The sequence below is a fragment of the Stegostoma tigrinum genome, chromosome 29 (genome assembly GCF_030684315.1).
Source record: "Stegostoma tigrinum isolate sSteTig4 chromosome 29, sSteTig4.hap1, whole genome shotgun sequence".
Lineage (NCBI taxonomy): Eukaryota > Metazoa > Chordata > Chondrichthyes > Orectolobiformes > Stegostomatidae > Stegostoma > Stegostoma tigrinum.
The window spans coordinates 37094100-37119099 of record NC_081382.1 but is presented as its reverse complement, the minus strand read 5'-3'; the positions used below and the strand labels follow the sequence as shown (position 1 = coordinate 37119099).

Sequence of the window (25000 nt, the reverse complement as noted above, 5' to 3'; positions counted from 1 at the left end):
CCTGTTTATTCACGTTCTAATAACCACATCTACATAGACCCCTGTTTGTCTCTTTTGTGTCATCTGGCCCAACAAGTTTCCCTGTGAACTGACTGGAAACACAGCCCAAATCATGAGCAGGTTACAGGATAGAATGAGGTCAAATTGGGACAAATTCCATCCAATGGCCTGACAGTACACTCACCAGTTTCACGTGATCTATTACCTCTCTGACATCACTCTCCTAGCGATCACCCAGTATTAACCCTTTACTCTACACATGCCATACAATGAATTCACCAGCCTTGCTTCTCAACCCTCCTCTACCTCAGGCACCAACCCCACCAGGGGCATTAAAATTCCATCTGTTTGTTGTACTTTGCTTCAAATGAGAGCCAGTCGAGTGGATGTTGACCATTCCAGCCCACCTCAGCCACAGGCCTCTACAGGAGATTCCCTTAGCCAGGACATTCTCCAACATGATAAAGGCCTTTAGACTTTTTTTAATGGACCCCGCATGATGTGAAAATTGAACATTCAAATCTGTACCCCACAAACCAGAGCTGAAATTGAGTTGTGAAGTGTGTCAGACCCTTTCAACGCAATGAGACAACTTGAATTTAAGTTAAAAAAAATCCCAGGGAGGGTTCGATTCAATGGCAAAATGGGGAAGGAGTCCACCAACGTGAGGGGGAGAGAGCGCATTGGATGGGTCCTGAGTCATCTCCACCATTCGCTAATGATTTCCTCAGTCTTCCCCTTGATAGGAAATGCTCTCTCCTTCAAAGGAAGGGCTGATGGAGCAAAAAGAATTGGTGGGACAGTCACCATGCACCCCCCCCCCCTCACCCCCCAGCTCCCTCCAGGGTTCCTCTCCATCCAAAATGGAGCTGTCTCTTGACCAGGAGGGGTTCAGCCTGTGCTCTGTAACCCGGCCAAGAAGGAAGGTGCACACTGGTTCTCGATTGTCCTCTCAACCTCATCCAGAAACCAGACTGGAAGAGATGTTGCCATTGGGAGGCAAGAGGATGGGGGCAGTGGCTGGAGACAGAGATATCATGTTGGATAGGGAGGGAGACAGGCAATTCGGAAATACCCTGGTAATTGTCTATAGTCACTGGATACAGGGGAAAGTAAATGGATTACACAAGCTGTAATGGGTACGTGCCTGATTCCATGAATATTCTTGATGGCGTAGCTAATCTCTCGTCGCAGTTCCTTCTCATCGAACTCCATCTGTCACAAAAGAAAATAACATTGAGGATACTCCTAGTGATGCCAGCAAATCTCCAAACAAGAATTTTAAGATTAAAACCCGTACTTAAACTCTCCTGCCCCTCCACCTCAGTATGCAGAACAGTGTTACATCAATACATTTCTCTCAACATCTAGTCTCTGTGGTTATTAATGTAAGTTCTGAGAAAGGGTTACTCGACCCGAAACATTAATTCTGATGTCTCGCCACAGACGCTGCCAGGCCTGCTGAGCTTTTCCAGCAATTTCCGTTTTCGTTTATTAACAGAATGCTAGTTACACTGTGACAGGGTGAAGGATATTGTTTAGCAAGTACCTGGAACACCAGGACAACAAGTGGGCACTGCAGGGGCTGGGACGCATTATCACTCCACAAAATCAAATTTCAGTTCGATTTGGTGAGCTTCCTTTGGGATTTTACAGCGCTCTTTTAAAGGGCCAAATGACTTCATCTGCTTTAAACTGCACTGATTGTTCATTCTATTTTGAGTAACCGATAAAACAGAGATAATTCCCTGACCAGTGGGCACTGCAGAGGCTGGAATACATTATGTGTCCATTGAGTTTGCTTTGCAGCTTTGTCCTGTGTTGGAGTGTGTTAAAGAGGGACCATCAACTGTTATCCTGGTTTAATCTGGTCAAAAGCAGGATACATGGAGGCTCCTGGAACACGGTGAAGGGAGGGAGGATGGAAAGCTGGGGCGACAGATAGTCAACAGCGTCAGTGAAGAAAGGGGGAACAAAATGATCTATGACTTTTTATCGCATGGAATCAGATCGATTTCTTCATTTAAATCACTCGTGGAGTAAGCACTGCGACAAAACCTTCTGCAGGTGAATCCAGGGGCATGCTCCCCGGCATTTCTCTTGAAAATGGCCTGAACAACAAATTTCCAAAGAAGGGTCCAGACCCGAAACGCCAACTTTCCTGCTCCTCTGGCACTGCTTGGCCTCCTGCGTTCGTCCAGCTCCACACCTTGTTAGCCCAAATTAAGGGCAGGTTACAGGATGGAACAAGATGAAACTGGCACAAACTAAATATCATCTGATGGCTTGAAAGTAACATAGAGATGACTGGTCCATTAGTGGTCTGTTCTCTCACCACTGGGTTAATTACAGCCCAGGCTGTGGATATAATGCACTGGAAGGCAGGTTTTGAGAGTAATCTCACTTGATAAGAGTGAAGAGTTCTGTTTGATGAGACTAACAGCACTGCAGGCAACGCACACAATAACAAAAATAGACCAACAAGCAAAAACAAAATGACTCATCCAGCTTTTGCCTGCTGCTGAGTCAATGACCCATGAGTATGGTCTTTATTTGAACAGTCCGTTGCGATGGCTCACACTCTATCACTTTAGCCGATGGACCCCTGTTTGTTTAACTGCATTTTGGGGGCTTCAACATGAGCGTGGCAATGATTTTGCTTCTCCGAAACTAACTCTCACTCACAGGGTTTCAGAGCTGTTGTTTATGTCAGTAACTCATGAGGTCACCAAGGATTCAGTTAGAGTTAATGTTAAACCACTGCATCTCAATGGAGGTGCCAGGCCTGCAGTTACCTTGACCAGTTCAAAGGGGAACCTCTCGTGGAAAATGCGGTTTATTCTGGCCCCTCCTGACAACTCATAGGTGTCGATCTGATCCCCCGAGCCTTCGATTCGTTTCTCAAAATCAACAGAAAATTGTTGAACCATCCTGCCAGAAAATAAAGACTATATTTTTAACTGTTACAACAATACAGAGACCTTTCCAGCCTGTGTTGTCAATCAATTACATCAATCCTGCTTTAGCTCCACATCCCTTGGCACCATTACTTTACACAAAACTGGCAATGTGTTTCAGGAAAGATTTCTAATAACCTTTGTACAAAAGGATTTCCCAGTCTCCAATTCAAATTGGTTTTGCACTAATGTTTAAGATATGGCTACTCGGTGTTCATTTCTCAGAGAGAATAATTTCTCTAGACTTATGCCAATTGGTGGTGCTGTTTGAGTACGAGGCTTGGAAATATTGTCTTTTGGACCTGCTGTAACTATTGAATTTCCCTAAAAAAAATTCTACCGTTCCTGTGTCCAAGGTTTGATAGTGCAGTGTGAGCAGTTAGGCTCACAGTCAGCAGTCCCTAAATAAATAGGTTGCGACACCCCTTAAATTTCAATATGATCCAGCTTGATAAAGAACAAAGCACAATACAGCACAGGAACAGGCCCTTCAGCCCTCCAAGCCTGCGCTGACACATTTTGCCCTTCCATACTAAAACTGTCTTCACTTACAGGATCCATATCTCTTCTTGTTCCTGTATTGGTTCCGGTATTTCTTGAAATGCTGTTATTGTGTCAGCTTCTACCATCTCCTCTAGCAGCATGTATCAGGTACTCACCATCCTTTGTGTGAAAAACTCGCCTCGCATATCTCTTTTAAACTTCTCCCCCTGCATCTTCAACCCATGTCCCCCTAGTAATGGACCCCTCCGCCCTGGGGAAAACCCTCATACTTTCCACTTTATCTATGCCATTCACAATCTTATAACTTCTATCAGGTCGCCCCTCAACCTCCTGTGTCCAGTGCAAACAAACCCAGTCCATCAAACCTTTCATCATAGCTAAAACCCCCGTACCAGGCATCGTCCTGGTAAACCTTTCCTGTACCCTCTCTAAAGCATCCACATCCAGCTGGTGGTGTGGTGACCAGAACCGTATACAATATCCCAAGTGTGGCCTAACTAAAGTTCCATAAAGCTGCAGCTTAACTTACCCATCCTTATACTGAACGCCCCTTCCAATGAAGGCAAGCATGCCACAGGCCTGTTTTACATCCTTAACTACCTGCACCGCCACCTTCAGTGATCTGTGGACCTGCACACCCAGATCCCTCTGCATATCTAGGGTCCTGCCATTCATTGTGTAATTTCTAGCTGTACAGTGACCTTTAATCTGGCTGTAAGTATTCCTCTGCTCTAGAAACTGTATAAATTTTGACTTTCACTGCTTTGTTGAATGAAACCCTGAGTTCTGCCAGAACTATAGCCAATGAGGTTCACTTGCACACTTCAACTGACTTTCATACAAATTACTGTTGCTGGTCTTCCTGGGACAGAAATCAAGGACCATGGTGTTGCTCCCAGGCCCTGCCTCCCTTCCTAGGACTGTCTGCCCCCCTCGAACCTCAGACCCTGCTTACGGGGCTCTGATATACCCCCTCAGCCCAGGCCCTGCCTCACACTACAATCTTCGCAATGCAACCAAGGACTGGGGAAAATAAACTGCGGCCTGGCTATCAACAACTAAATCCCATGAATTCACAAGTAATAAGAAACAAATCTCCTCAACCCAGCAAGTAAGGAGGCAAACATGAAGGTGCGATTTTTAAAGAAAGAAAGATAAAATCGAAAGAAAGGTACTTCTTTGGTGACACTCTCGTGTTGGCAGAGAAACACCATCAACAGTAGTACTTACTGCAGCAAGGCTTTGGTTTTCCTGGATGGGTCATCAGGTCTGAAGTTCTTGTATTCTTCCACCTCTTTCTCAATGGAGAGCAGCTGGCTTTGTAGCTTGTTACGGAGAGCGGGCAATGTGTCCCTGATATGGTTTGTCAATTGCTTTGAAAAAGAGAGAGAGACAGTGGCAACACAGAGGTAAGGAACTCAACCAATGTTAAGAACAGGCCTATGTTTGCGATAAAGCCTCTGCCAGTCCAGGCTGACCACAAAGGGTAGGTTATTTTCTTTTGCCCTACTATCCCTGTCGCGGGGAGGAGAAACGCCTCCTGTCTCTGCCGGTGGACAGTTTGCCTGGGAAGGTCCTCCAAGCTTGCCTGGAGAGCTGGGCCCTCTGGGTTCATTGACAACAGGGCACCTCCACGCGGCCGGCCTAGTCCCCACAGCCTCAGGACCCAGAGGACGATGGGAAAATTCCACCTTGCTTCAAACAGAATAGGTTGTTAGCTCCCTCCAACCGGTCACCTGGAGTCATGGATGCCCTTGGCCGCTAATCCTGCCTCTTGCACAAATCTCCACACCTGTTATTGATAGCCCCATGGGGTGGGGCAGGAAGTCCTGCCCGACATTGTCCAAAATTAGGCTTGGCACTCCCTGGTGTGGCCATCTGTGGTTCTGTGATCCTTTACGGTTTATCACATGACCTGCTCCACATCCCAAGGTGTGACAGAGAGAGGTCCCCATTTTATCCATAGAGGTTTAATGGTACTTTATTCACTTGGTGAAAAAAGTTAGACCCGAGACATTGTATCTCACGTCAGTCAAACTGATATTCCCATCCAAGGGTCGAGGGTCAGAAATTGTGAGCCCCCTGAACCAGGCCCCTCCCCACTCCACTCACAATGCAAGTACAGAGAAACCCCGTCCAAGACCCTAGTAACTGGGCCCAGACATACCTCCCATCTTGGGCCCTAGCAACACCACTCCCGCCACCCAAACATGTATGTTACTTTTCAGTACATAGCGCGGTTCACGGAGAAAAATAAAACAGTTGTCTATTACTTTTCCTGGTGGTCTTGCCCAAATTAGTACCCACAACCTTTGACCTTTAACCCATACCTGGAAACTCTAGGGGAATCCTGCAGGGGTTGGCTAATGCGTTGCCAAGAGGATGTAGCAGCCAGCGATCTGGTGCTTTGACGAGATGTTGGCATTACCTGGTTCAGCACCTTCTGGAGATAAGGGGTCCCCATCCGGTCTGCCATGTGGCGATAGGCAGGGTGCGAAAGAAAGAATTTCCTCTCAGCTGCCAAGGCTGCTTGAATGTCCTTTCTGCCATCAATGTCCTTCTGACTTCTGTTCACCACACCAATGTAGCCTTTAAAGAGAAAGAAAAATGAAGATAAGCCAAGGGTCAAAGTTATGACCACACACACATTCTCCCTTTAACTGAGTTCATCCTTGACTCAGAGAGTCCAAGGTTTGTAAGCCCTAAACCACACAGGTGCCCAATATTCCCCAACATCTTGCACCAAGCAACCTGGGCAGTGACCGTCTCTGCCTACGGAGGTCAGCATCAGCAAAGACTCACCAGTAAATCACCTCCGATCGTGGGCTTGTAATTCACAAAGTTAGAACTTTGCTGCTGCGGCTTGGAACTTGCGGGCACCTTCCATCCAACTGTCCTACCGGGTCCTGCTGAGTGGGGGACATACACAGGGCATTTTGCTGGTGCCCACTCACTTTTGTGTTGGCTTGGATGCTTGAGTCAATGACCTTCTGACCATCCTGCCCCGGGGTGCTCAGGGCGGGGTGAGGGAACCTCCGAAACGATTGGCAGCATCAGATGGCTGGGTCTCCTGGGGCATATCCCGGGAGAGGGTGGTCTCTCCTCTCCACCAGCCCATCTCCCAGGTTCTCCAGAAACCGGGCTCTCAGTCTCCCGCCCTCGGCCATCTGCTTCCATGCTGTGCTGGAGCAACACAGCCATGGCTAGTTTCTGGCTGGCAGCATTTTAAATATGGCGTCCATGCTGAGAATAGCCCAAAGTACCAGCATTGGTCAGCAACACCACCAATGAGCACCATGGAGACTGGATGCATCACGACAGAGGTGATCGCAGTGACGAAAGTCCCTCACAAAGGGAAAACCTCCATCAGACACCCCAAAACAGATGCTTAGCTAAAATGTAGGAAGATTCAGCCCGCAGAGTCTGGGCTAGAATTAGGCTGCTCAGTGACAGAGGCCGATATGAATTCTTCAGCATGTTATGCTTCAAGTGGGCCAAGTTAAGATGGAATCGGAGACTTTTCTATCTTCAGGTCGCTTGTTATGTTACAAGGCTGATATCATAGCGTGGCTCCTAAAGGTGTACTAACAGTCTGTATCTCTTAAAGGAATACTCAAACACCAGCTGTGACACTACTCAAGCAACAGCTGTGGAAACATTTATTTTTGTTTCTGTAAGTATTCAAATCACAACGCAAATGCTGGAAGAAACTGAAAACAGAATATACTCCTTCAACGATAACAAAGTGTGGAGCTAGATGAACACAGCAGGCCAAGCAGGAGCACAAAAGCTGACGTTTCGGGCCTAGACCCTTCATCAGAGAGGGTTAGAGAGGATTTAGTTCCCATTATCACTTATACTCCTTCAGCATTTACCTCGTCTGAGGGGTAACAGTTTGTTTTCCAAGATGTCACGGGCATCCGTCCCTTCATCCATCAGATCCAGTTTAGTGATGACCCCAATTGTACGCAGGCCTGGAACAGAGCAAAAGACATGTTTTGATCAAAATGTGTATCTGGAGGAGACTAGGCCCCTTAAAGGCAGGACTGGGCCTCACAGGGACACGGCTGGGCGCCCTGGAGACAGGACTGGGCCTCAGAGAGACAGGCCTGGGCCTCAGGGACATCACTGGGCCTCAGAGAGACAGGACTGGGCCCCAGAGAGACAGGACTGGGCCTCAGAGGGACAAGACTGGGCCTCACAGAGACAGCACTGGGCCTCAGAGGGACAGGGCTGGGCCTCAGAGGGACAAGACTGGGCCTCACAGAGACAGGACTGGGCCCCAGAGAGACAGGACAGGGCCTCAGAGAGACAGGACTGGGCCTCAGAGGGACAAGACTGGGCCTCAGACAGACAAGATTGGGCACCTTGGAGACAGGACTGGGCCTCAGAGGGACAAGACTGGGCCTCAGAGAGGCAGGACTGGGCCTCAGAGGGACCAGACTGGGCCTCACAGAGGCAAGACTGGGCCTCAGAGGGACAGGACTGGGCCTCACAGAGGCAAGACTGGGCCTCAGAGGGACAGGACTGGGCCTCAGAGAGCCAGGACTGGGCCCCAGAGAGACAGGACTGGGCCCCAGAGAGACAGGACTGGGCCTCAGAGGGACAAGACTGGGCCTCAGACAGATAAGACTGGGCACCTTGGAGACAGGACTGGGCCTCACAGAGACGGGACTGGGCGCCTTGGAGACAGGGCTGGGCCTCAGTGAGACAGGACTGGGCTCTTGATGGGACTGGACCCCTTAGGGGCAGGGCTGGGCCCCATGGAGGTGAGACACCTCCTGGTGGCCAGGTGATAGAACAACACCTGGAGAAGGGTCTGGGAAGGTCTGAGGTCTATTTTGTAGATTGGGAGAGCAGGTGACAAAGGATGCCTTACAAAAACAATCCAACAATTTAAATGGCAGAAGTGGACTCCAATCTGCTGAAAAGCATCACTGGATCCATTTGACATCATCTCATGTGAAGCAAAGGTTACCACATCTATGTAGGTATAATGAAGTTAATCTCTATATGAACTCAATCCATTTTATTTTGCTTTGCAAAACTGTTGTAAATATTTATTTTCTAATCAATTGTGCAGGGATGTTATTAGACACCAGTGGAGCAGTTGGGACTTGAACCCAGATCTCCTTGCTCAGGAGTATATACGCCCCAAGATCACTCTAGTAAATTGCTATATAGTCAGACTAGAAGTAATTCAATTACAGGCCTTGAGATAACCTGGTGTAGAGCTGGATGAACACAGCATCATAGGAGCAGGAAAGCCTTCCAGCTTCTCCGATGTTGCTTGGCCTGCTGTGTTCATCCAGCTCTACACTGTGTTATCTCAAATTCTCCAGCATCTGCAGCTCCTACTATCTCTGAAACAATTACAGGCCTTGCTGCTTTCAGGAAAGAGAAAGTTAACAAATTCTTTTACCTCCATACTTAGCAACCTGACATGGAAAGAGTGGGCCTAGCTCCCAGCAGAGATCAGAAGTGATGTTCCTCCATGATTAAAATGACCTCACAGTTAAGACCCCTACATAAAATGTGGAGGAGGAGTAGATGGCCTAGAGGTATTATCACTGGGCTATTAATCTGGAGACCTGGGGTTGAATCCTGCCTAAGCAGATGGTGAAATCTGAATTCAATAAAGAATCTGGAGTTAATAGTTTAAATGATGACCATGAATCTACTGTCAATTTTTGGACAAACCTATCTGATTCACTGATGTCCTTGAGAGAAGGAATCTGTCATCCCTACCTGGTCTAGCCTACATGTGACCCATAGCGATGTGGTTGACTCTTAACCAACATATGGACAATTAGGGATGGTCAATAAGTGCCACCTAGCCAGCCACGCCCTCATCCTGGGAATGAATTTTTAAAAAGTGCTCTTGGAAGGATACAAATATCTGCAGACACTTGTCCAAGGCAAGGGTCAGGCACTATTGGAAGAGAATTTAAAGACCTATTCTTTGTCTCCTCAGTTGAACAGACCCAGGGCCACATTTGGGGATCTTTACCACCAAGTAGAGCATACGCAAAGTTGCACCTGCTTCAAAGCAAATTATTCCGATATGTTCATTCCCTTCAGACGTTCCTACCTAATTTGTTACCAGTTTGATTACATGTATCAACCTAAAGCAAAAAACAAATGAGCCACAATTTGGTACTAATTAACACTACACTATGCAAAAGCTCCGTAACAGTTCAGACTCAAAATGAGGAAGTATTAGCCTTATCTTGAAACAGTAGATGTGCCCACCTGACAGCTTATGACACCAACTGAACCCAACAACAAGAAAATGATTGTCAGTTCCAAGCCACACTCCAAGCTACATTTCACCTTCTCAGTGTCAAACTGTTGGGTATTGCTCTTCCAATATTCTACTTAACTTCAACTGCCAGCCCCGAGGCCGGTTATTTCAGTGAACTGGTCATTCTGTGCGTCAGTGTGGTTCCTGCAACACCAATAGTCTGGAGGTGATTTAGTAAAATACACCTGAAGAATAAGTAAACGTAAATCAGGGTGCGATGGTGTGTCACTTGACGAGTAATCCGTAAGCCCAGGCTAAAGGTTTGGGGGAGTATGTGCTCGACTCCCATTTCAGCAAAAGTTGGAATCCGAATTTGATTCATAAATCTGAAACACAATGTTGGTCTTAGTAACGGTGCCATGGAGCCATCATTGATTGCTCTAAAATCCCATCTGGTTCACTAATTCCCTTTAGGAAGGAAACTGCCATCCTTACCTGGTCTGGATTACACATGATTCCAGACCCATAGCAATGTGGTTGACTCCTAACTGCCCTCTCAAGTGGCTCAGCAAGTCACACAGTCCAAAAAGCAATTAGGGATGGACAACAAATGCTGACCCTGCCAGTGAGGCATACATCCCATGAAAAATTTTTTGAAGAAGGGTCCCGAACCGAAACGTCAACTTTCCTGCTCCTCTGGTGCTGCCCGGCCTGCTGTGTTCCTTCAGCTCCACACTGTGTTATCTCTGACTCCAACATCAGCAGTTCTTACTATCTCTACACAAAAAACACATCTGTCCCCTTAATTTTTTGGGGTTTTTTTTGGCATCTTGTAAAATTTGATCAAATCACAAGATCGCAAGATACAGGAGCAGAATTAGGCCATTCAGACCATCAGGTCTGTTCCACTATTCGATCATGGCTGATATGTTTCCCAATCCCATTCTCCTTCCTTCTCCCCTTAACCCTTGACCCCTCTTAGTAATCTTTACTCTTGATTCATTCACAGGATGATGGCGTCGCTGGCCAGGCAGCATTTATTGCCCATCCCTAATTGCCCAGAGGGTAGTTAAGAGTCAGCCACATTGCTGTGGGTCTGGAGTCGCATGTAGGCTGGACCAGGTAAGCTTGGCAATTTCCTTCCCTAAAGGACTTTAGTGAATCAGATGGGTTTTCCCCAACAATCAGCAATGGATTCACAGTCATCATTAGATTCCTAATTCTAGATATTCATTGAATTCAAATTCCACCATCTGCCATGGCGTGATTTGAACCCCATTCCCCAGAATGTTATCTGGGTCTCTGGATTAACAGTCCAGCGATAATACCATTAGGCCATCACCTCCCCACTACCAAGAATCAAGAACCTATCTATCTTTGCCTTAAATACACTCCATGACTTATCCTCCACAGCCCTCTGCGGCAATGACTTCCAGATTTTCACCACCCTCTGGATGAAGAAATTCCTCCTCATCTCAGTTAAAGAGTTGTCCTTTCACTCTGAGGCTGAGCCCTCGGGTCCTAGTCTCTCCTACTCATGGAAACATCTTCTCCACATCCACTCTATCCATGTCCAATGTAATTTTCATTCAGATCTTCCCTCATCCTTCTAAACTCCATCAAGTACAGGCCCAGAGTGCTCAACAACTCCTCATATGACAAACCATCCCAATATCCTGGTTTGTGTAATCTCCTGAGATAGTAGGAACTGCAGATGCTGGAGAATCTGAGATAACAAGGTGTAGAGCTGTACGAACACAGCAGGCCAAGCAGCATCAGAGGAGCAGGAAGGCTGATGTTTCAGGCCTAGACCCTTCTTCAGAAATTCAGATTCCTGAAGAAGGGTCTAGGCCCGAAATATCAGCATTCCTGCTCCTCTGATGCTGCTTGGCCTGCTGTGTTCATCCAGTTCTACACCTTGTTATCTCTTGTGCAAGCTCCCGTAGTTTTTCCCTCAGAGTCGCAGTATCATTCTGGTAAAATAAGAAACACGGACTGGACGTGATCACAGACAACGTTCCCATCCCAGAAACTCAGAGTAAGCTCAAAAATTTAGCAACTTGGCTGTCACTGAAGTCAGGATTACAGGCCCAGCGATCACAGGTTGCACCAATGTCTAAAGGAATAAACAGGCCAAAACCTGCTGAGAATCAAACCCCAAAGCAGGAGCAGAGGCTGTGGACTTTCTACCAAAGTGTGAGAACTGTGTCCAGTTCTTATGGATGCTGGTGATGGGGAAGCGGTGACAGTTTCCAGTTTCCACCTTTGGTCTGGGCATCGTACTGACAATAAACTTTGCCAAAATAACTTCTGTCCAGCAAGAGACAGCACCGTACCTTGGGGATCAACCTCTTTGGCGATCTTCAGGGCGTCTGAGTTGGCCAGGTCTGAGTTGGCAGGGGACACGGCTAAGATCAGACAGTTCTCCTTGGTGACAAACTGCAGCAGCATGTCTCGGATCTGGAACTCAATATCCGGGGGCTGGTCACCGACTGCAACCTTAGTCATTCCCGGGAGGTCAATCAAGGTCAGGTTAAGAACTGAGGACAGAGCAGACAATGCAGGTCATTCACACCTTTCTGTTGTCTTGACGATTAGAATGAGGAGAAAATTCAACTGCAATTAATTAAAACTTGACAGGAATGGAACACACTATGTTTCAGCAAAACATGGAGCATGATAAACTTTACTTTTAAACTATTGTGCTTTTTTTTAAGCCGCCATCAAAATCACTCGTGTTTCTAAGTAAAGGAACAATTTATAAGAACGGCCTGTTGGGCAAGAAGGGGGAGGGTGGTGAGTGGATCAACTACAAAGGTTAGGAAGGGAGCTAAATTAAGAAAGTGAAAGGTATTGAAACATTGCACAAGATTGTGTCAATTAGGTTGAACGCCATGTCTGATTACTTGCATTCTGTCCTTGAGGGGCTGTATTTTGAGGAGTTTATTACAGATTTCAGGAGGTTCAATTGTTAATTCAAAGCCCAAACGTTCTGGCATTTACACCCTTCCAATGTTGGGCATGGTCTGGGGTATCTTGGATCGGTTCGCTATCTAATCCTTTGCATCAATAATAGTCCAGGTTACTGTTAGCGTGTCAGGAAAGGAGGTTAACAGGTTGAATGCATATTACTTCATAGTGAGTTATATTATAGCTGAGATACACCACGGCCTCTTTCAAGAAACCAGTCTCAGTTTAAGAGTAGGTCCACATTACGACTTCAGTTGCACAACCTTAATACAAAGAACGAGGGTGGTGAGCCCATGGAATGCACTTCCAGAGAACATAGTTGAGGCCAAAATGTTAAGTGTTTTCAGGAAGGAGACAAATATAGTTCCTGTGGCTAAAGGGACAAAGGGATATGGGGGGAGGGCAGGATTAGGGTATTGAGCTTGATGATCAGCCATGATCATTCTGAATGACAAAGCAGGTTTGATGGGCTGAATGGCCTTCTCCTGCTCCTATCTTCTATTTTTCGACATTAAGAGAGCTGGTGGGCTCCTTTACATTCTAAAGGGTGGAGCTTATCTCGCGAAGTTAGTCAACCCTTGCCAGTCCTGACTGCATTGTACAACACGAGAGCTGCCCCTCCAATCCCCACCGTTTGGGGAGTAGACCCTCAGGTTGATTGGAATCGATGAGATCCCCTTGTTGCTGCCCGTCACCCGGTCCGTTTCCTCCTCAATCTCCTTCCGAACTTCATCAAAGTCTGTGAACTTCTTCCCTTTGCAATGTAGGAACTCCGCGTATTCTGCAGAAATCAAAAAGAAATCAGGAGTGTCTGAGCTGGCTGCAAAAACAGAGAAGCAGAACAAATCTAGACAGGAAATCCCATGTTTCCATTTCTGTTCCACTGTGACTTTCCCCTTTTGACTTTCTACACCATCCCCCTACCCCCTGGAAATACTGACCGACCAACCCCCTCCCAGCATCCACAACCTTCTGCACTGCCCCTCCCCCCAAGAATGGGCAATGAGTGCCTGCTATCTACAACCTGTGGATGGTCAGATAAAGAGTTGGCAGGGGAAGAGTGGAGAGAGGTCTTGCGTCAGCATTAAAGCACATTTTTTTCTATTACATTCAAGGTATTATTTAATCAAAAATTGCAAAAAAATACAACCCCAACAGCACAAAAAGAGGCTATTCAACCCAAAGAGTCTGCACCAACTTTCTGAAGAGTATCTCACCCAGAATCAACCCCCTACGCTGTGCTTGCATTGGCTAATCCACCTCACCTGCACATCTCTGGACTGTGGGAGGAAACCAGAGCACCCGGAGGAAACCCACGCAGACACAAATGTGCAAACTCCACACAGACAGTCACCTGAAGCCGGAATCAAGCCTGAGTGCCCAGCATCTGTGAGCAGTGGTGCTAAGCAATGAACCACTAATAGAGGTACACGTATTCTGCACACTCTCCAGCAGGAATCCCATTTAAAGGCCGCCTGGTCAAATGTCCATCTGAAGCCATGATTCGAAAGACAGCTGCAACACTGCTAGTACTGTGTGGCCAGCAATACTCACCACCCAATAAGGGTATCACTTGGCACTGTCTGTTCAAAAGTTGGCCTTTTGAATCTTGTAGACTGTGGGTCCCATAGGGCTGCTGTCTCATTAGAGATGGATAAGTGGCAGAGATTTGGGATGGGAGAGGTTGAGGAGGGGAGCCCTTCACGGTAAGCTCAGCTGGTGCAGGAATTAAACCTGCACTATTGGCATCACAAATCCAGGTCCAGCTAATTGAGCTGGCCAACCCCTCAATAGTTAACACCCACACACACAAACTGTTCACAGCTAGACAGCGAGGCACAGTGGGGTGGTGGTAATGTCACTGGGTATGCAATGCCTTGGCTTCAGCTGGGAGAACTTACATACAACCGGTAAATCTGTAACTGAAAGCTGGCGACTGTGAGAACGACCAGCGATCGTCATTAAAAGCCCAATTCATTCATCCATTCATTCCTGTCCCTTAGGGAAGGAAATCTACCATCCCTACCAGGTCTGGCCCATACACAACTCCAGACCTACAGCAATGTGGTTAGCTCTGTAACGGCTTTGCAAGCTACTCAGTTCAATCCTAATTCAGAACAGGCAACAGATTACAGGTACCCCCAGCCATGACTTCCACCTCCCAACATCGCATTTATTTTAAACATTATTCTACTCGGCATTGCATACCCAGTGACATTACCACCACTCCACTGTACCTCGCTGACTAGCTATTAACAGTTTGTGTGCTGGGGGTGTTAACTATAAAGGGGGTTGGTTAGCTCAATTAGCTGGACCTGGGCTTGTTCTACAACGAACGCAGAAACCGGGCGTCCTTTCTGTTCAAGAGAGAGATGAGGTGGGGAAGACCCAACACAAGTCCTTTAAGATTATGAAGGGGTGGATGGCAGAGAAAATGCTTCCCCCTGAGGGACAATTCAGGGACATAAATTCATAAGCCCTTTTGAAGAAGAACACTATTAGACTGAAAACGTTAACTCTGCCTCGTCTCTCCACAGGGCTGCTGAGTCTCTCCAGCGTTCTTTGATTTTATTTCACATTTCCAGTATCTGCTGTGTTTTGCCTCAGTTTTGAACATTAAATGCTCACTGGTGAATCTGAATGGAAATTCAGGAACAGGTTCAGTATCCCGGGTTTAGAAGCTGCATTTGTTCTCACATGGTAACATTAATGCAGACTGCGTTGACATGTATAAGTGCAATCTAAACAGCACGTGAGGGAGAAAGAAAAAGATGGAAATGCTAGAAGGTTGAGATGAATTAGACTGCGAGGGACCGTCAGTGGACCATTAACACTGGCAGAGACCAGCAGTGCAAAACTGCCGATATCCACAGGGCAAATTCTACAATGTGGATATAGACAAGTGTGGGTTTGGGCTGTAACGTAGGTACAGATGGATTGGGGTCAGGAGATCTTCCCAATCCAACACCACATCATGTTGGGATTGTACATGCATATAATTTTCCAAGGGATAGACGATTAACCCCACTGCCCCTAGGGAGCGTGCTCATTAAGGACAGCGGGCAGCCAATAGGTGCACCCCCTCCCCTCAACACCCAGTGTAAGGTGGCCTGCCAAGGGAGAAGAGAGTGAGGGGAGGGGGTCTCCACACAGAGGTGCCTTTACTAGCCCTCCCTAAACATTCAAACACCAATGTTCACCAGTCAGCCATTGCTGAGGAAAGGATGGGGAATGGGGGAAGGGGAGGAACAGTATGGGGGGTGGGGAGGAGGAGAGGAGGTGGGGTGCGAGGGTGTAGGGGGTGAGGGTGAAAGGAAGCGAGAAGGAAAAGACGGCGTAGGGGTAAAGAGGTGAGGAGGGTGAAAATGGGAGAGGGGGAAGGTGAAGGGGGAGGAGCAAGAGGAGAAAAGGTGGAAGGGCAACAGAAGGGGCAGTAAAGGGGAAAGGCAGAAAAGGAAGGAGAAAGAGGGGGAGAAAGGTTGGGCGGGAGAGAGGGGATCTTTGCTGGAACGACCACTGAAAACCCAGCGCCACGAAATTCAGGACTACAAGTTTCACACCATTTGGTGGTAGTCGCCAGATTGAACCCAAGAGTTAGAAAGGCTCAGCTCCAGGGTCAGGTACAAAGATATGCAATGAGAATGGATCTGGCTCTGCAAGGATGGTGGGTGTTGCTCGGGAAACAGCATTCAGGCATTTTAGATGCCACAGATTAATAAAAAGCGAGGAAATGACCAGAGAGGGTCTTTACTTGGGGGGGGGGGGGGGAAGCAACACAATGGTAAATGATGCAACAGTGCCCCAAGGGCAGCGTTCTGTGTGCATCCAATTCCTGGAATTTATCCCAGATTTCAACCCTGGTTTTGGCTTCCGTTCATCACTGACTCACAGCTCAGTCACTGATGAGTTATCGATTTGAGTGTTCCACGTCGCTGCTCTGTGTATTCTGCTTTCCTGTACATTAACGTGGATGGGTGGAAAAACCCGTGGTTTGGAGATTGTAGGAATGGAAAATTCCAGTCATCGTGAGGGATACAAATGGAAGGATGGAGACTGGACTGGAAATCCAGAGAAAACGACTTAAATCTCTCCTTGGCAGCGGGGAGAATTTAAATGTAGTTCATTAAGTAAATGTGGAATAGAAAGCTAGTCTCGGTAACAGGGCCAGGGAATTATCTGATTGTTGTAATAAGGAATCATCTCATTCACTCTCATCTCCTAAGGGAAGGAAATCTGCTGATCTCTCCCAGTTTGGTCTATGTGTGAGCAATGTGGCTAAATCTTAAATCTTACAGCAGGTGCTGAAGATCTGAAACAAAAAAAAACTTGCTGGAGAAACTCAGCAGAACTGGTCACATCCGAGGAGGCAGGAACAGAGTTAACATCTCGGGCCCAGTAACCCTTCTGCCAAACCATCAGTACCTGAGAAAAGCCGGTATATATACAAGTGTGAGGTTATCAATGTCGGACTGAAGGAGGATAGATCAGGGCATTTTATAGCAGGGACAAAGTTAAATGCTGTGGACGTCCTGTGGGATTTGGGAGCTCAGGTGCTTAGGTCTTTAAAATGCCATGAGCAGGTGCAGAAAATTGTCAAGAAGGCTACTGGAATGCTGGCCTTCATATCTAAAGGGCTACAGTATAAGGATATAGACATTTTATTGCGGTTGTACAAAATCCTAGCTAGACCTCACCTAGGCGCAGATCTGGGCACTACCTCGGAGGGAGGACATATTGACTTTGGAAGGAGTTCAACACAGCTTTCCAAAGATGATATCTGGACTTCAGGGGTTGTTCATGAAGAGAGATGAGACAAATTAGTCATTTATCTTCTAGAATTTGAAGGTTAAGCGGTGATCAAATTGATTTCTTCGGGATATCAACAAGGAAAGACAGGGAAAACAAACTGTTTCCACCGGCCTAAGGTCCGAGAACGAGGGGACATTGTCTCAGAATTAGGGCCAGGCCATTCAGGAGGGATGTTAGAAAGCATTACTACCCACAAAGTGTACAGGAGGTTTGAAACTCTTTCAGAAACAGCAATCAATGCTAATTCATTTGTTAAATTTAAATCTGAGATAGACACATTTTTATTGAGCAAGGAATATGGGCCCAAGGCAGGAAAATGGAGTTGGGCCACAGGTCAGCAATCATCACATTGATTGTTCTAACAGGCTTGAGGGGCTGAATGGCCTAGTCCTCTTCCTATGTTGTTATGACAGAGACTGGAGAAAATGCAGAGAGCCCACTCAAATCTGTTATAGGCCCACTTGAATTTGCACTGGGATTCCTCGGGTCAGTGCTAGGCCCATCCAAATCTGCACTGGGCTCATTAGAGACCATGCTGGGCCCACTCAGGATCACGCTGGGCCCACCCAAATCTGCAACGGGCCCACGAGAGACCGTGCTGAGCCCAACCAAATCTGTACTGGCCCCACTCAAATCTGCACTGGGCTCATTCAAATCTGCACTGGGCTCAGTCAAATCTGCACTGGGCCCACTCAAAGCTGCACTGGGCTCAGTCAAATCTGCACTGGGCCCAATCAAATCTGCACTGGGCCCACTCAAATCTGCACTGGCCCCACTCAAGTCTGCACTGGGCCCACTCAAATCTGCACTGGGCCCACTCAAATCTGCACTGGGCTCCGTCAAATCTGCACTGGGCCCACTCAAATCTGCACAGGGCACACTCAAATCTGCACTGGGCCCACTCAAATCTTCACTGGGCCCACTAGAGACCATGCTGGGCCCACTTAGGATCATGCTGGGCCCATCCAAATCTGCAATGGGCCCACAAGAGACCGTGTTGAGCCAAACCAAATCTGCACTGGGCCCACTCAAATCTGCACTGGGCCCACTCAAATCTGCACTGGGCTCAGTCAAATCTCCACAGGGCTAACTCAAATCTGCACTGGGCTCACTCAAGATCGTGCTGAGCCCATCCAAATCTGCACTGGGCCCAGTCAAATCTTCACTGGGATCACTCAAATCTGCACTGGGCCCACTCAAATCTGCACTGGGCTCAGTCAAATCTTCACTGGGATCACTCAAATCTGCACTGGGCCCACTCAAATCTGCACTGGGCCCACTCAAATCTTCACTGGGCCCACTAGAGACCATGCTGGGCCCACTTAGGATCATGCTGGGCCCATCCAAATCTGCAATGGGCCCACAAGAGACCGTGTTGAGCCAAACCAAATCTGCACTGGGCTCAGTCAAATCTGCACTGGGCCCACTCAAATCTGCACTGGGCCCACTCAAATCTGCACTGGGCCCGCTAGAGACCGTGCAGGGCCCATTCAGGATCATGCTGGGCCCACTCAAATCTGCAATGGGCCCACTCAAGATCGTGCTGAGCCCACTCAAATCTGCACTGGGCCCACTCAAATCTGCACTGGGCCCACTCAAATCTACACTGGGCCCACTCAAATCTGCACTGGGCCCACTCAAATCTACACTGGGCTCAGTCAAATCTTCACTGGGCCCACTCACATCTGCACTGGGCCCATTCAAATCTGCACTGGGCCCACTCAAATCTGCACTGGGATCAGTCAAATCTTCACTGGGCCCACTCACATCTGCACTGGGCCCATTCAAATCTGCACTGGGCCCACTCAAATCTACACTGGGCTCAGTCAAATCTTCACTGGGCCCACTCACATCTGCACTGGGCCCATTCAAATCTGCACTGGGCCCACTCAAATCTGCACTGGGCCCACTCAAATCTGCACTGGGCTCACTCAAATTTTCACTGGGCCCACTCAAATCTGCACTGGGCTCACTCAAATTTTCACTGGGCCCACTCAAATCTGCACTGGGCCCACTCAAATCTGTACTGGGCCCACTCAAATCTGCACTGGGCCCACTCAAATCTGTACTGGGCCCAATCAAATCTGCACTGGGCTCCGTCAAATCTGCACTGGGCCCACTCAAATCTGCACTGGGCCCACTCAAATCTGCACTGGGCTCAGTCAAATCTCCACAGGGCTCACTCAAATCTGCACTGGGCTCACTCAAGATCGTGCTGAGCCTATCCAAATCTGCACTGGGCCCAGTCAAATCTTCACTGGGATCACTCAAATCTGCACTGGGCCCACTCAAATCTGCACTGGGCTCAGTCAAATCTTCACTGGGATCACTCAAATCTGCACTGGGCCCACTCAAATCTGCACTGGGCCCACTCAAATCTTCACTGGGCCCACTAGAGACCATGCTGGGCCCACTTAGGATCATGCTGGGCCCATCCAAATCTGCAATGGGCCCACAAGAGACCGTGTTGAGCCAAACCAAATCTGCACTGGGCTCAGTCAAATCTGCACTGGGCCCACTCAAATCTGCACTGGGCCCACTCAAATCTGCACTGGGCCCGCTAGAGACCGTGCAGGGCCCATTCAGGATCATGCTGGGCCCACTCAAATCTGCAATGGGCCCACTCAAGATCGTGCTGAGCCCACTCAAATCTGCACTGGGCCCACTCAAATCTGCACTGGGCCCACTCAAATCTGCACTGGGCTCACAAGATCGTGCTGAGCCCATCCAAAGCTGCACTGGGCTCACTCAAATTTTCACTGGGCCCACTCAAATCTACACTGGGCCCACTCAAATCTGCACTGGGCCCACTCAAATCTACACTGGGCTCAGTCAAATCTTCACTGGGCCCACTCACATCTGCACTGGGCCCATTCAAATCTGCACTGGGCCCACTCAAATCTGCACTGGGATCAGTCAAATCTTCACTGGGCCCACTCACATCTGCACTGGGCCCATTCAAATCTGCACTGGGCCCACTCAAATCTACACTGGGCTCAGTCAAATCTTCACTGGGCCCACTCACATCTGCACTGGGCCCATTCAAATCTGCACTGGGCCCACTCAAATCTGCACTGGGCCCACTCAAATCTGCACTGGGCCCACTCAAATCTGCACTGGGCTCACTCAAATTTTCACTGGGCCCACTCAAATCTGCACTGGGCTCACTCAAATTTTCACTGGGCCCACTCAAATCTGCACTGGGCCCACTCAAATCTGTACTGGGCCCACTCAAATCTGCACTGGGCCCACTCAAATCTGCACTGGGCCCAATCAAATCTGCACTGGGCTCCGTCAAATCTGCACTGGGCCCACTCAAATCTGCACTGGGCCCACTCAAATCTGCACTGGGCTCAGTCAAATCTCCACAGGGCTCACTCAAATCTGCACTGGGCTCACTCAAGATCGTGCTGAGCCCATCCAAATCTGCACTGGGCCCAGTCAAATCTTCACTGGGATCACTCAAATCTGCACTGGGCCCACTCAAATCTGCACTGGGCTCAGTCAAATCTTCACTGGGATCACTCAAATCTGCACTGGGCCGACTCAAATCTGCACTGGGCCCACTCAAATCTTCACTGGGCCCACTAGAGACCATGCTGGGCCCACTTAGGATCATGCTGGGCCCATCCAAATCTGCAATGGGCCCACAAGAGACCGTGTTGAGCCAAACCAAATCTGCACTGGGCTCAGTCAAATCTGCACTGGGCCCACTCAAATCTGCACTGGGCCCACTCAAATCTGCACTGAGCCCGCTAGAGACCGTGCAGGGCCCATTCAAGATCGTGCTGGGCCCACTCAAATCTGCAATGGGCCCACTCAAGATCGTGCTGAGCCCACTCAAATCTGCACTGGGCCCACTCAAATCTGCACTGGGCCCACTCAAATCTGCACTGGGCTCACAAGATCGTGCTGAGCCCATCCAAATCTGCACTGGGCTCACTCAAATTTTCACTGGGCCCACTCAAATCTACACTGGGCCCACTCAAATCTGCACTGGGCCCACTCAAATCTACACTGGGCTCAGTCAAATCTTCACTGGGCCCACTCACATCTGCACTGGGCCCATTCAAATCTGCACTGGGCCCACTCAAATCTGCACTGGGATCAGTCAAATCTTCACTGGGCCCACTCACATCTGCACTGGGCCCATTCAAATCTGCACTGGGCCCACTCAAATCTACACTGGGCTCAGTCAAATCTTCACTGGGCCCACTCACATCTGCACTGGGCCCACTCAAATCTGTACTGGGCCCACTCAAATCTGCACTGGGCCCATTCAAATCTGCACTGGGCTCACTCAAATTTTCACTGGGCCCACTCAAATCTGCACTGGGCTCACTCAAATTTTCACTGGGCCCACTCAAATCTGCACTGGGCCCACTCAAATCTGTACTGGGCCCACTCAAATCTGCACTGGGCTCCGTCAAATCTGCACTGGGCCCACTCAAATCTGCACTGGGATCAGTCAAATCTTCACTGGGCCCACTCACATCTGCACTGGGCCCATTCAAATCTGCACTGGGCCCACTCAAATCTACACTGGGCTCAGTCAAATCTTCACTGGGCCCACTCACATCTGCACTGGGCCCATTCAAATCTGCACTGGGCCCACTCAAATCTGCACTGGGCCCACTCAAATCTGCACTGGGCTCACTCAAATTTTCACTGGGCCCACTCAAATCTGCACTGGGCTCACTCAAATTTTCACTGGGCCCACTCAAATCTGCACTGGGCCCACTCAAATCTGTACTGGGCCCACTCAAATCTGCACTGGGCCCACTCAAATCTGTACTGGGCCCAATCAAATCTGCACTGGGCCCACTCAAATCTGCACTGGGCCCACTCAAATCTGCACTGGGCTCAGTCAAATCTCCACAGGGCTCACTCAAATCTGCACTGGGCCCACTCAAATCTGCACTGGGCTCAGTCAAATCTTCACTGGGATCACTCAAATCTGCACTGGGCCCACTCAAATCTGCACTGGGCTCAGTCAAATCTTCACTGGGATCACTCAAATCTGCACTGGGCCCACTCAAATCTGCACTGGGATCAGTCAAATCTGCACTGGGATCAGTCAAATCTGCACTGGGCTCAGTCAAATCTGCACTGGGCTCACAAGATCGTGCTGAGCCCATTCAAATCTGCACTGGGCCCATCCAAATCTGCACTGAGCCCACTCAAATCTGCACTGGGCTCACTCAAGATCGTGCTGAGCCCATCCAAATCTGCACTGGGCCCACTCAAATCTTCACTGGGCCCACTCAAATCTGCACTCGGTTCAGTCAAATCTGCACTGGGCCCAATCAAATCTGCACTGGGATCACTCAAATCTGCACTGGGATCACTCAAATCTGCACTGGGCCCACTCAAATCTGCACTGGGATCAGTCAAATCTTCACTGGGATCACTCAAATCTGCACTGGGCCCACTCAAATCTGCACTGGGATCAGTCAAATCTGCACTGGGCTGACTCAGGATCGTGCTGAGCCCATCCAAATCTGCACTGGGCCCAATCAAATCTGCACAGGGCCCACTCAAATCTGCACTGGGCTCACAAGATCGTGCTGAGCCCATCCAAATCTGCTCTGGGCTCACTCAAACCTGCACTGGGCCCATCAAAATCTGCACAGGGCCCACTCAAATCTGCACTGGGCTCACTCAAATCTGCACTGGGCTCACTCAAGATCGTGCTGAGCCCATCCAAATCTGCACTGGGCCCACTCATATCGTCACTGGGCCCACTCAAATCTGCACTCGGTTCAGTCAAATCTGCACTGGGCCCAATCAAATCTGCACTGGGCCCAATCAAATCTGCACAGGGCCCACTCAAATCTTCACTGGGATCACTCAAATCTGCACTGGGCTCAGTCAAATCTGCACTGGGCCCACTCAAATCTGCACTGGGCCCACTCAAATCTGCACTGGGATCACTCAAATCTGCACTGGGCCCACTCAAATCTTCACTGGGCCCACTCAAATCTGCACTGGGATCACTCAAATCTGCACTGGCATCACTCAAATCTGCACTGGGCTCAGTCAAATCTGCACTGGGCCCACTCACATCTGCACTGGGCCCACTCACATCTGCACTGGGCCCACTCAAATCTTCACTGGGCCCACTCAAATCTGCACTGGGCTCAGTCAAATCTGCACTGGGCCCACTCACATCTGCACTGGGCCCACTCACATCTGCACTGGGCCCACTCACATCTGCACTGGGCCCACTCACATCTGCACTGGGCTCAGTCAAATCTGCACTGGGCCCACTCAAATCTGCACTGGGCTCAGTCAAATCTGCACTGGGCCCAGTCAAATCTGCACTGGGCTCAGTCAAATCTGCAGTGGGCTCACTAGAGACCGCGCTGAGCCCACTCAAGATCACGCTGGGCTAACTTGTGTCGACGCTGGGCCTACTCAACCTGTGCACGGCCCACACTGTGCTCACTCGAGCCTGTACTGGGATCCCTCATTGCTTCTGATGCAACCCAAGCTTAGAACAAGATGGAAGGAAAGGAGCAGGAAGTGAAACGAAAAGCAGTCGAAGCAGACGAGCCTCAGCCCAGGACGGTTACTGAGGGGCAAAAATAGGCTGGCTGTGCTGGAAGCAGCTCTTGTCATGACATGTGGTGTGGGGGCGGGAAAAGGACAGGGAGGCAGACTGAGAGACCGCTTTGCAGAACATCTACATTCTGTCTGTAAAAATCATCCTAAGCTTCCTGTTGCCTCCGCCTCAGCACATCGCCATGCTTCCTGGCCAATGTTTCTGAATGGGCAGCCCACAGTGCTCTCGTGAGACTTGGTGCAAGCCGGATGAACAGCATCTCATTTTCCGCTTGGGGACCCCACAGTCTTTCGCAGTCAATACCGAATTCAATAATTTTAGGGCCTGAATACTCCAACCCCCACACACCAAGCCTTACCATCACATGGACAGCTACAACAGTCAACCTATTGGTAACTACTAAATGGTCCACCTTAACAGGTAATGACCCTTCCTGGCTCACCATTACTCATTCCTTTGTTTGTCTAACTGGCCACCTCTCTCTCTGGTTCTGTCTGCACCCATCGGCTTACTCCTCCTTTCTCTCTCTTTCCCTCAGTACTGATAGTCCTGAACCAGGGTCACCGGACCCAAAACGTTAACTCTGCTTTCTCTCTCCAAAGATGCTGCCGGGCCTGCTGAGTTTCTCCAGTAATTTCCGTTTATGCGGCTGATCTTAAGAGAACGCTTCACCGGAGGTGCACTGACGACGGTACCTCGCAGGGTGATGAGACATTTGCAACTCAACGCAGCGGCCCAGCGAGCATGTCTACAACCTCATTCACAACCCGGGCTGCACATCTGCTCAAAAACTTTCAACTATTGGTTCTCAGATTCAAAAAGGAGAAAGGTTAATGTTCGACGTGCAAACTTACGGAAATACACAGGGGTCCTCACTTTATGAACATCCAACTTATAAAAGCTTGTACTTACGAACATAATCCCAAACAGCGGAGTAATTTTAAAGACCTG

At 48.8% G+C, this 25000-nt stretch overlaps 1 protein-coding gene across 8 annotated transcripts in view; it reads right to left on the bottom strand.

Moving 5' to 3' along the window:
- Positions 1-25000, bottom strand: part of LOC125465332 (dynamin-1) — a 284914-nt gene that overhangs the window by 162475 nt on the left and 97439 nt on the right. For all 8 annotated transcript variants that reach the window (XM_059638372.1, XM_059638371.1, XM_059638370.1 and 5 more), the window contains exons 3-9: positions 13307-13456; positions 12042-12245; positions 7337-7435; positions 5890-6050; positions 4692-4834; positions 2796-2931; positions 1148-1215 (exon numbers count right to left, since the gene is read on the bottom strand). In XM_059638372.1, coding sequence (XP_059494355.1) covers positions 1148-1215; positions 2796-2931; positions 4692-4834; positions 5890-6050; positions 7337-7435; positions 12042-12245; positions 13307-13456 — 961 coding nt within the window. The remainder of the gene's footprint in view (positions 1-1147; positions 1216-2795; positions 2932-4691; positions 4835-5889; positions 6051-7336; positions 7436-12041; positions 12246-13306; positions 13457-25000) is intronic.